Source organism: Nycticebus coucang, chromosome 8 (assembly GCF_027406575.1).
Source record: "Nycticebus coucang isolate mNycCou1 chromosome 8, mNycCou1.pri, whole genome shotgun sequence".
Classification (NCBI taxonomy): domain Eukaryota; kingdom Metazoa; phylum Chordata; class Mammalia; order Primates; family Lorisidae; genus Nycticebus; species Nycticebus coucang.
In genome coordinates, this window is record NC_069787.1 from 127,379,977 (window position 1) to 127,392,924 (window position 12,948).

At 38.6% G+C, this 12,948-nt stretch overlaps 1 protein-coding gene across 2 annotated transcripts in view; it reads left to right on the forward strand.

The window, feature by feature from the left end:
- PPM1L (protein phosphatase, Mg2+/Mn2+ dependent 1L) overlaps nucleotides 1–12,948 on the forward strand; it is a 316,224-nt gene that overhangs the window by 225,943 nt on the left and 77,333 nt on the right. For both annotated transcript variants that reach the window (XM_053599806.1, XM_053599807.1), the window contains exon 2: nucleotides 4,723–4,897. In XM_053599806.1, the coding sequence (XP_053455781.1) occupies nucleotides 4,723–4,897 (175 nt within the window). The remainder of the gene's footprint in view (nucleotides 1–4,722; nucleotides 4,898–12,948) is intronic.

Consider the following 12,948-nt stretch of genomic DNA (forward strand, 5'->3'; position numbering starts at 1 on the left):
CAATCCCATTACTGGGCATCTACTCAGAAGGAAAGAAATCCTTTTATCATAAGGACACTTGTACTAGACTGTTTATTGCAGCTCAATTTACAATCACCAAAATGTGGAAACAGCCTAAATGCCCACCAACCCAGGAATGGATTAACAAGCTGTGGTATATGTATACCATGGAATACTATTCAGCCATTAAAAAAAATGGAGACTTTACATCCTTTGTATTAACCTGGATGGAAGTGGAAGACATTATTCTTAGTAAAGCATCACAAGAATGGAGAAGCATGAATCCTATGTACTCAATCTTGGTATGAGGACAATTAATGACAATTAAGGTCATGGGGGGGAAGCAGAAAGAGGGATGGAGGGAGGGGGGTGGGGCCTTAGTGTGTGTCACACTTTATGGGGGCAAGACATGATTGCAAGAGGGACTTTACCTAACAATTGTAATCAGTGTAACTGGCTTATTGTACCCTCAATGAATCCCCAACAATAAAAAAAAAAAAATATGCAATTTAGGACTTAGACTTCTAGGAGCACTTAATTGATTAAAGAATAGATAAGTAATCATGTATTTTTATCTTGTTTTCACTTCATTTTTAGATTTAGTGTATTTTTAAGATTTAAATTGCTCTTTGTATTATGTATGACTTGTAGAGTAACTCTAGTATCCGTTAATAATGTTTTTGAACATAAACCCGTGTTCAAGAATGAACTTAACTGCCATTTGAATACATTAAGAAATCACCTTTATACTCAGGTGATGCTCTAAAGCAGCAGTTCTCAACCTGTGCGTCGCAGCTCACAGGAACTGTATTAAGGGGCCGCGGCATTAGGAAGGTTGAGAACCACTGCTCTAAAGTATTTTGCCTGGAGTTTTCTTTCCATTGCTCTTAAGAATCTTTACCAACAGAAGGAAATCTACACATGAAGTTATACTGTTTTAGAAATGGAATGCCCAAATACAACTCCAATGTAGTCCAAGACAAAGGCCTGTTCAAAGAACTATATCATGATTGTAATTAGAAGAGCAAATTTCATTTCAAACGCAATCAGTGGGCACAGTTGGAAGGAGACATGTGGTCTGCTTGCAATAATACAGAGTACATCACTATAAAACGTGAATTGTGGAACTATGTCCCGTACCTCAGAGGTGTTCCGTGGAGACAGTTAATGGCAGATATTACACTGAGTAGCCGGACAGGGAAAGTTTAAAATAGTCATTCTGCGGTGTGTCTCTGTATTTTCCAGTGTCAGAGGAAAATTATTAGACATTAGGATTAAATACGTTGTGCAGTGTGCTGAGTCCATTTACATTTTATGGAATAATTTTATTTGTTCTGCACCAGCTGCCTGAGAGAAATTGAACAACGTTTGGCAATATTTTAAAGTTGTAATTTCATCAGCAACTGACTTAGGGAAATCTAAATATAAATCTGGAAATTAAAAAACGTTGTGTGCTATCTTTAGCTACTCTAGGGACTGAAATAAAGCTCTTCTCATTGCTTCCCAGTGGCCTTTTCCTGGGAAGTCAATTGTCATTGTTAACACCAGGTTTCTTTTCATCCTGAATTGTGCTAACGTTTAAAAAGAAACTGTAAAGTTACAAAGAAATATATTTTAAAGATAATTTAAAAAATTATAGTAAGAACATGGAAAAACAATACAGAAATCTGGAAGGTAAAGTGTCCTTCAGAACTGGAATATCCCCTTCCATATCTCCCACCCAAACGTATAGCACTAAGTACAATGGAGACAGACGTGTGCTTTACATTAAAAGGATGCACTATCCCTGTATGTGCCGGAGCTTTGCTTTTTAATCTCAGTAACGTGTCATGATGCTCTTCCTGGTCAGTGCACATAGTCCTAGTTTATTTTTTCCAAAGGTAACAGAGCATACTATTCTATAAATGAAAATACCTGAACCTCTATTGATGAGCATGGATCATACGTATGTAGTATGTCTGTGTGTTTAACTCATACTTATTATTTACACTGATTGCATTTGTTAGGTAAAATCCCTCTTACAATTGTGTCTTGCCCCCAAGAGGTGTGCCCTGCACCATGACCCCCTCGTCCTCCTCCCCACACTTGCTCATTCCCCTACCCGCCCCCACTTGTATTAGCTCATCTGCTGCCTTCATATTAGAATGGAGTATATTGGATTCTTGCTTCTCCATTCTTGTGATACTTTACTAAGAATGCATTCCCTCTCCATCCAGGTTACTACAAAAGATGTAAAGTCTATCTTTTTTAATGGCTGAATAGGATTCCACAGCTTGTTGATCCATTCCCGGGTGGGTGGGCATTTGGGCTGTTTCCACATTTTGGCGATTGTAAATTGAGCTGCAGTAAACAGTTTAGCACAAACGTCCTTGTGATAAAATGACTTTTTTCCTCAGGGTAGATGCCTAGTAATGGGATTGCAGGATCAAATGGGAGGTCTAGCTTGAGTTGAGGACTTCCCTCAAAAAAGGTTACATTAGTTTACAGTCCCACCAGCAGTTTGCCATCCACACCAGCATCTGCAGCTTTGAGACTCTGTGACGTGGGCCATTCTCATTGGGGTTAGGTGATATCTCAGGGTAGTTTTAATTTGCATTTCTCTGATGATTAGGGATGATGAGCATTTTTTCATGTTTGTTAGCCATTTGTCTGTCTTAGAAGATTCTATTCATGTCTCTTGCCCAGTGATAGACAGGATTGCTGGGTCCTTTTTTTATTGATTAATTTATGTTCTCTATAGATCCTTTTTTTGTGTGTGTTTTTTTGGCCATGGCTGGGTTTCAACCCGTCACCTCCAGCATATGGGACTGGCACCCTACTCCTTGAGCCACAGGCGCCACCCATATAGATCCTAGTTATCAATAGAAGCTATTCAGTTTATTTTTGATGTTGTTGCGATTGCCACACAAGTCTTCATAAAATCTTTCCCCAGGCCGATATCTTCAGGTGTTTTCCCCACACTTTCTTCGAGGGTTTTTATTGTTTTGTGCCTTAAATCTTTTATTCATCTTGAATCAATTTTTGTAAGTGGTCAAAGGTATGGGTCCAGTTTCAGTCTTTTACGTGTGGTTATCCAGTTCTCCCAGCACCATTTAATTGAATAGGGATTCTTTTTCCCAGCGTATGTTTTTGTTTGGTTTACTCAGACTGATATTAAATTGTGCAATAGCTGTACAAGATTTTTAAAAGTTGATACATTGTAATTGTAACTTGTCTGTGGGGTACATTTCATGTGTTAATACATGTTTATGTTGTATACTACTCAAATCAGGGTAGTTAGCATAATCATCGCCTCATGTAATTACCTTATTTCTTTGTGCTAAGGATATTCAAAACCCTTTCTCCTAGCTGTTTTGTAATACACAGTCTCACTGTTAACCGTAGTCACCCTCCTGTGCTGTATTATACCACAGGATCTTAAAAATTGAACTATGTATGAAAAGATGAGTCTTTGCTTTATTATAGGCAAAGATTGCCCCAAGGGCTATCTTTTCCTAGCAGTTTAAAGTTTTTGAGTGGTTGTGAATGTAATTGAAACAGTATTGTATAGCTTCACGCATCGCTGTATCAACTGTAGACACTAGCAAGGCAAGCAGGCCTGCAGTGCAGGGAGAGGCCAATCCGGACATCTCAGGAGGTATCTTTTCAGAATTGTCAAATTCCCCTGATTCATAAATGCCATCCTGTCACTTAATTTCTCCTGTAAAGTTCTTTTTAATTAGCATTGTGATTCTCAACAAGAGGGAGCCCACCAGCCCACCAGAAGAACATATCAGAATCTTTCGAAAAGGTCTTTTTCATATGTGAAACTTAGTAAATGTGGAATGTAAATGTCTTAGCATAATAAGAAAATGCCAGGAAGGTATGTTAACCAGTGTGATGAAAATGTGTCAAACGGTCTATGAAACCAGGGTATAGTGCCCCATGATCACATTAATGTACACAGCTATGATTTAATTAAAAAAAAAAAAAAAAAAAAGAAAGAAAAGGTCTTTTTCAAAATGCTCATCTTCCTTCCTGCCCCCAGGTAGAGTGCTGTTCCCTGACGGAAATCACTGCCTGCAGTTGCAGATGTTAGGAGCGTGTCGTGCAGATAGGTAGAAGAAAAACCCCAGGAATTAAAAAGAAAAAAAAAATATAGTATATAACGACCATTTACATGGTGAACAGTTCTTTTAGGTTAAGGGGCATGGTTGTGTCAGAGCCCTTTGTCCCATCTCTTCATTAGCAGCTGGCAGAGGGCGCTCCTTTGTACTCACTTAACGAGCATTCTCCTGGGACCGTTAACGAGTGGAGACTAGCAGAGCAAAGTGCAGATGTGGATGGCATGGCGTAGGCAGTCGCTCATCTCAGCAGGGAGCCCATCTTCCGCATCCTAGAAGAGGGCGAAGAAGTCACATTTGCTTGTGTCTAGCCAAGTTCCTATCCTGGGGCCTTCAGAGTTCACTGTCAGAGTTGAAACTCTCAGCACTCACTCTGCATATCAAACCAAATCCATTATCTTTATACCTTTCAACTTGGTAGAAAACTCTCAGAGCTCCGTAAGTCTGTCTATTTGAAGAGCCACCTTACTAGGTACAGGGGAGTCTAAAATGACCATGGCAAGGACACGCTTGTCTGGAGGGTGGATTCCGCAGTCCTTTGAGTTTCGTCGGCAGCCCCTGAGGGTAAGTGAAAAGGCTAAGAGGAGAAACACTCATGGAGTTCTGTTTTTTTCTGCAGACTGCAGCTGAATATGTAAAATCTCGACTCCCAGAGGCCCTAAAACAGCATCTTCAGGACTATGAGAAGGACAAAGAAAACAGTGTGCTGTCTTACCAGACCATCCTCGAGCAGCAGATCCTGTCAATTGATCGAGAAATGCTAGAAAAATTAACTGTGTCTTATGACGAAGCAGGTAGGTCTTTAATACACACACAATTGTTTTCTTTGTGAAAAATTTTCATTATGGACCTTGCTTAAACTCTTTTCTGAGGTAGAAGGTTAAGGGCAAACTGGATTCAGAGTTATGTAACGTACACAGATAGTTTCTTCTCTGCAGTTTCAGTAGCGAAATTTGTCAGAAAGTCTCTAAAATTGGCTCTTAAATCCCTTTTCATTTTTGTCCTTTTTCTTAAGTGGTATTTTTATTGCCTTTCATCAACCAGGTACTTAAAGTGTTACTTAAATTTTGGATATCTTTCACATCCGATAACCCAAGAACTGTTATTTAAAAATTTTCAGATTCTTTTCTAAAGAGGTTCTATTTTCCTGCAGAACTGGTAAACTGAACTTGACTTTTTCTTAGCAACACAGAGACTGTCACACCAGACTTCATCTCTGTTCACCAAGTTCATCTCCTTCCTGACACCATTTTAATCTATGATATGATGTGGTCTGCGGTCTAAAAATTTTAATGAAATGAGTCTAGTGTTACTTGGAATTAAAAATTTAATAAAGTTAAACTTAAGCAGCATTTTAACTCTGGTTAAAATTGCCATACCTCTCTTCCTACCAAAAAGAAAAAAAAAATGGAGAAAAAGTACAGGAAAATAGGATTCTAATGGTCAAGTGTTGATAATATGAATCTTTATTTTAATGCCAAGAATTTTTATTTCTACAATGTTTTTTGAATGCCATCTTATTTTCATTATAAGCATTCTCAACACTGGCTTTAATCTTTGATTTCAAACTTGAATGACAGAAGAGTGATAAAAAAACATACTTCATTTGCTTAACACTAATAAAATATTTATTAAGCTATCCCCATTTACATTCTGCCCTCGAACCCCTTCTCATCCTTTTTAAGCAGAATCTACATTTCTGGCCTTGCCAGGATCTCTCTGTTCTGATTCGCCGTTGCTTTATTAATTTTCCAAATACATCATCTTTTTTCCTGCCTGTCTGATGGTTATTTGGTCTCTGTATTTGTCTTACTTTGAATATTCTTCTCATTGGAATTCGTATTCATCTCTCCTCACATCCCTAATGGAATAGAGTGTGGTTGTGATCAGTACCAATATTTATTTTTATTTATTTATTTATTTTTATTATTAAATCGTAGCTGTGTACATTAATGCGATCATGGGGCACCATACACTGGTTTTATAGACCGTTTGACACATTTTCATCACACTGGTTAATATAGCCTTCCTGGCATTTTCTTAGTTACTGTGTTAAGACATTTATATTCTACATTTACTAAGTTTCACATGTACCCTTGTAAGATGCACTGCAGGTGTAATCCCAATCACTCTCCCTCCCTCTCCCCTTCCCCATATTCTTAGGTTATAACTGGGTTATACCTTTCATATGAAAGCCACAAATTAGTTTCATAGTGGGGCTGAGTACATTGGATACTTTTTCTTCCATTCTTGAGATACTTTACTAAGAAGAATATGTTCCAGCTCCATCCATGTGAACATGAAAGAGGGAAAGTCTCCATCTTTAAGGCTGCATAATATTCCATGGTGTACATATACCACAATTTATTAATCCATTCGTGGATCGATGAGCACTTGGGCTTTTTCCATGACTTAGCAATTATGAATTGGGCTGCAATAAACATTCTGGTACAAATATCTTTGTTATGATGTGATTTTTGGTCTTCTGGGTATATGCCTAGTAGAGGAATTATAGGATTGAATGGCAGATCTATTTTTAGATCTCTAAGTGTTCTCCAAACATCTTTCCAAAAGGAATGTATTAATTTGCATTCCCACCAGCAGTGCAAAAGTGTTCCCTTTTCTCCACATCCACGCCAACATCTCTGGTCTTGGGATTTTGTGATATGGGCTAATCTTACAGGAGTTAGATGATATCTCAAAGTAGTTTTGATTTGCATTTCTCTAATGATTAAAGATGATGAGCATTTTTTCATATGTCTGTAGGCCGTGCACCTGTCTTCTTCAGAGAAGTTACTCTTCAAGTCCCTTGCCCAGCCTGCAATGGGATCACTTATTCTTTTCTTGCTTATACGTTTGAGTTCTCTGTGGATTCTGGTTATTAAACCTTTGTTGGAGACATAAGCTGCAAATATCTTTTCCCATTCTGAGGGCTGTTTGCTTGCTTTACTTACTGTGTTCTTGGCTGTGCAGAAGCTTTTTAGTTTGATCAGGTCCCAGTAGTGTATTTTTGAAGCTGCTTCAATTGCCTGGGGGGGGGGGGTCCTCCTCATAAAATACTCGCCCAGGCCAATTTCTTCAAGAGTTTTTCCCTGCACTCTCTTCTAGTATTTTTATAGTTTCATGTCTTAAGTTTAAATCTTTCATCCAGTGAAAGTCTATCTTAGTTAATGGTGAAAGGTGTGGGTCCAGTTTCAGTCTTCTACAAGTTGCCAGCCAGTTCACCCAGCACCATTTGTTAAATAGGTAATCTCCACCCCCGCCCCCGAATGTTTTTAAATGGCTTGTCAAAGATCAAATAATGGTAAGTAGCTGGATTCATCTCTTGGTTCTCTATTCTGTTCCAGACATCTACCTCTGTTTTTGTGCCAGTACCATGCTGTTTTGATCACTATTGATTTATAGTATAGTCTGAGGTCTGGTAGCGTGATTCCTCCTGCTTTGTTTTTATTTCTGAGTAATGTCTTGGCTATTCAAGGTTTTTTCTGATTCCATATAAAACAAAGTATTTTTTTCAAGATCTTTAAAGTATGACAGTGGAGCTTTAATAGGGATTGCATTAAAATTGTATATTGCTTTGGGTAGTATGGACATTTTAACAATGTTGATTCTTCCCAGCCATGAGCATGGTATGTTTTTCATTTGTTAACATTTTCAGCTATTTCTTTTCTTAGAGTTTCATAGTTCTCTTTATAGAGATCTTTCACGTTCTTTGTTAGATAAATTCCCAAATATTTCATCTTCTTTGGCACTACTGTGAATGGAATAGAGTCCTTAAGTGTTTTTCAGCTTGACTATTGTTGGTATATATAAAGGCTACCGATTTATGAATGTTGATTTTGTAACCTGAGATGCTTTTGTATTTCTTGATCACTTCTAAGAGTTTAGTAGAATCCCTGGTGTTTTCCAGATATACAATCATATCTGCGAAGAGCAAAAGTTTGATCTCTTCTGACCCTATATGGATACCCTTGATCACCTTTTCTTCCCTAATTGCAGTGGCTAAAACTTCCATTACAATGTTAAAGAGCAGTGGAGACAATGGACAGCCTTGTTTGGTTCCTGATCTGAGTGGAAATGATTCCAATTTAACTCCATTCAATACGATATTGGCTGTGGGTTTGCTGTAGATGGCCTCTATCAGTTTAAGAAATGTCCATTCTATACCAATTTTCTTAAGTGTTCTGATCATGAAGGGATGTTGGATATTATCAAAAGCTTTTTCTGTGTCAATTGAGAGAATCATATGGTCTTTGTTTTTTAATTTGTTTATGTGCTGAATTATACTTATAGATTTACGTACATTGAACCAGCCTTGAGACCCTGGGATAAAACCCACTTGGTCATGATGTATAATTTGTTTGATGTGTTGCTGGATTCTGTTTGTTAGGATCTTGTTGAATACTTTTGCATCAATATTCATTAGTGATATTGGTCTATAATTTTCTTTTCTTGTTGGGTCTTTTCCTGGTTTGGGGATCAGGGTGATGTTTGCTTCATAGAACATGTTGGGTAGTCTTCCTTCTTTTTCTACATTTTGGAACAAGTTGAGTAATATAGGTACAAATTCCTCTTTAAAGGTTTGGTAGAATTCTGATGTGAAACCACCTAGTCCCGGGCTTTTCTTTTTAGGGAGATTTTTGTATGGTTGATACTATTTCAGAACTCGATATTGGCCTGTTCAGCATTTCCACTTGATTTTGGTTAAGTCTTGGAAGGTGACATGGTTCCAAGTATTGGTCAATTTCCTTCAGATTTTCATATTACTGAGAATAAAGTTTCTTGTCATATTCATTAAGGATTTTTTGAATTTCTGAGGAGTCGGTTATTTCGTCTTTGTTGTTTCTGATTGATGAGATTAGAGATTTTACTCTTTTTCCTGGTTAGGTTAGCCAAACGTTTATGTATTTTATTGACGTTTTCAAAAAACCAACTTTTTGATTTATTGATCTGTTGTATAATTCTTTTTTTTCAATTTCATTTAATCCTGCTCTAATTTTGGTTCTTTTCTACTGGGTTTGGGGTTGGAATGTTCTTCCTTTTCCAGTTGCTTGAGAAGTCTCATTAAGTTGTTAACTTCCTCTCTTTTCGTTCTCTTGAGGAAGGCTTGCACTGCTATAAATTCCCCTCTTAGGACTGCCTTTGTGGTATCCCAGAGATTCTGATAATTCGTGTCTTCATTGTCGTTTTGTTCCAGAAATTTGGCCATTTCCTTCTTAATCTCATCTGACCCAATTATCATTCAGCGTAAGGTTATTTAACTTCCACGTTTTTGTATGAGTATGCAGATTCCTGTTGTTACTGAGTTCAATTTTTATTCCATGGTGGTCCAAGAAGATGCCAGGAATACTTTCTATTCCTTTAAATTTACTGAGGTTAGACTTGTGGCCTAAGATGTGATCGATTTTGGAGTATGTTCTATGGGCTGATGAGAAGTATGTGTATTCAGTTTTGTTGGGATGAAATGTTCTGTAGATGTCTGTTAAATCCAAATGAAGAGACACTGTGGCATGGGTGGAGGCTGATCCCCAGTACCGATATTTAAATAACATTTAAATATTTACAGTGTCGTGGAACTCTTAAATCCACCCACTTGCTACCTCTGAACCATTGTATGGTACGAAAACGGAGACTCATGATTCACCTGAAATAATGTAGTTGCTCAGTTGTACAGCAGAGGCTCCAACCTCCTAACCACTAATCAAGCTGTTCTTTTACCACCTAATACAGGTTCTCATTTGCTCAGTAAACATTACTGAATGCAGAATAATATACCAGGTGGTTAGAAGAAAGAAGAGTATTGAAAATGTTGGGAAGAATTTGAGATGTAGAAAACAGGGATCTTGCTTACACTCTCGCTGGGGAGATAGAACGTCTGACCTCAGGAGACAAATCCCAGAGGAATTTGGCTCTAAGGTTATATCTCCTATAATATCCACAAGCTATTAACATTAACCCGAGGGGTGGAGTCAGGGAATAATGAAAGCGGCTCTCGTTTCCTATGGAATTCTTTAAGGAAAGCGTCAGTTTAAACCTTGAAGGACAAATGGCAAACTTTCATTTATGAAGAGGAACGCATTCTAGCAGATGAAGAGTCGCCGATAATCACCAAAGTGGGAGTAACAAATTTTTCAATTAGAAGAGATCATTTTGTTTCCAAAGTTTTTATCCAGTTTTTATAATAAAATATTGTGGTCCCAAGGAAAAAAAGTTTCTAGTGTGGCAATGTGTTAATTTGTCTTTAATTCTCATCTACTGATAGTGGTAATTTTCATTAACTTAGGCTATCTGTGGCTTCCAAACTTCTAAAACCCAATTAATGGGAGCAAAGACCTCTAGGGGTACCCAACCTTTATTTTTCTCTGCCACGCACTGGAAGAATAAGTTGTCTTGGGCAACACTTTAAATACACAAATACTAATGAACAAAAAGGTCTGTGCATACTTTGTGATACCCGACACACAGATAAGCAAAAAGTCCTCACAAAAATTAGCATGTGGCCCATGGGCTGCAGACCTCAGCGAGCAGGTCCCTGAGAGCTGCAGAGCCCAGCCCTGCTCCAGAGTCACTGTCGGCATTCAGACCCCTTCAGATGCATCAACGTTGTTGATCTTCGTAATGATGACCTTGATTCACAGGGAAAAAGTTAAATGTTTTTTATAGTCTGTATGTAAAAACAGACATTGCGTTTTTATGAATATACTGAAGCCTGTATGTTCATCTTTTCAGGCTGCTATGCCAAAATGCCGTAGACCAGGGGGTTATAAACAGACTTTACTGCTCACAGTTCCAGAAGCTGGGAAGTCCCAGGTCGAGGTGTCCCAGATCTGGTGTCTATAAGGCCTACATCCTCCTGGACAGATATCTTTCTGCTGTAACCTCACATGGCAGAATGGGCAAGGGGGGTCTCTAATCCCATTCATAATGGGTGTGCCTTCATGTCCTAGTCACCCTCCAAGGGCCCCACCTCTTAATACCTTGGAGATTAGGTTTCAACATGAATTTGGGGGAGACAAAAACATTTAGACCATAACACCAGTTTAGATTTTCATCTAAATGAAAAAGTTTTTATTTCAGGAATTGAGATGTGTTGTGATATAACTGAGAGGACTTGGAATGACAAGACCTAGATTCTATTCCCAGCCCTGCTGCCAACCAGTTACGTGACCTTGAACGAGTCACTAACTCTTCCTAAAGTCCATTTTCCCATAAAAAAAGTATCTCAGATGTCCTCCAGCTCTACAACCACACTTCTGGTGTCTTGACAGCGGAAAGCTCGGGCAGCTATGATTTTTGCTTTGAGTTTTCTGCTTGCCCTGTTGCCTTTCTCTTCTTTTGTACATGTCACATAATTTGGACCTTATTTCTGATTCAAAGACGACCAACCCTCGGCTTTCACAGCATCTGCACGTGAATACGCCCAGGTGCTCTTTATTGGTGAGATGGGGACTGAGACTGTGTGACTCACAAAGTAGGATTTGGAAGAAGTTCTGAGTTATCACTTATGAGTCCTTGTTAAGATAATGTTCACAAATGCTAATGAAAAGATCTAAAACTAAGAAAAATCCTGAGTAGTAAGATGTGGTTTGCATTTGATCTATTCGTGTTATTTAATTGAAGTACAAGTTCAGTAGAGTGGGATTTACCGCAGAGAAATTTCCAAGGATAGCAGTAGCATGATCTGAAGAGATCAAAATAGCGTTTCACATGCAGAGTATCAGTAACTGAAATATTCATTATTTGCCGTAGTGTGCAAAAGTTGAAGAGTTGAATTACCGAAAGAAAAATCTTTCCTCTGTTGGAGTATTGATTATGTTCCTGTAAGTGATCTCAAATTCTAGTTTTAACTTTTAAGTCTGGGCATAAATAACCTATATATTCCCTTGTTAAGGATAAAGGGGTGTTGGTCATGCTGTGTGTTTGAGGGAATTGGGAGGAGAGAAGGCACATTTATTTGAAAGTGATACCTCTGTTGCAGACCCAAGAACAGTGAGCCCTGGGAACAGGAGAGGTCTGGAAACAGGGAAGAGCTGGGTGCTTTTCCCCTTGGGAAAAAATGGGGCATAGGTCATACCTTGCTGCAGGCCTCAGTCGCCTAAGCTGCTGCTTAGATCTTATTCTGAGTTCTCAGACCAGCAAGGGCTTTATTTTCATTCTTACAGTTTTCCGATGAGCACATATGTCTACCAAGTAGAAAGTTAAGCAGATGGTGAAGAGGAAAGGAGAGCACTCAGCTGATTTTTTCATTCATTTGGGCATCAGTTAACGCTGCGGGACCTGCAGCTCCATTTCCAAGTGCCAAGCAGTCACATCCAGCTTTCCCAGAAGAAGTGAGCGAGAAGGAGCAGCATTAATTTTTCAGGCTTTGCTTTGCGATTCCTTGATGCCACTCTACATTAGAAATTTGCAAAAGCTGTGCCCAAGCTAAGCTACCTGCAGTGAAGTCACATCAACCGCCACACTGTACTTTTTTTGGGGGTGGGGGCTGGCTTTTTACAAAGGGGAAGGAATGTGCTGTATGCAATTTAGGAAGTAGCTGGAGGGTTACCTCCTATTGAGCTTATGGTAACTGAAGGTTACAGCTACGTTTTAATTGAGCCATTAGTGGCATAGTAATCAGGGATCTCAGAAGGAAAGCCACTTACTGTCATGAGGAAAAAAATAGAACACACATCCAGAAACCAAGCCCAGGAAAGAGTGTCTGAATTATTTAGGGCCTTTCCAGGTTTTCTAAAAACATAAAAAATGCAGTAAAAGGCATTTGTGGGAAGTTTTTCACTCTCACAAATAGAGTGAATTTCACAGTACCTGTATATTTCTCAAACAACTCCTAAGGGAATAGGTG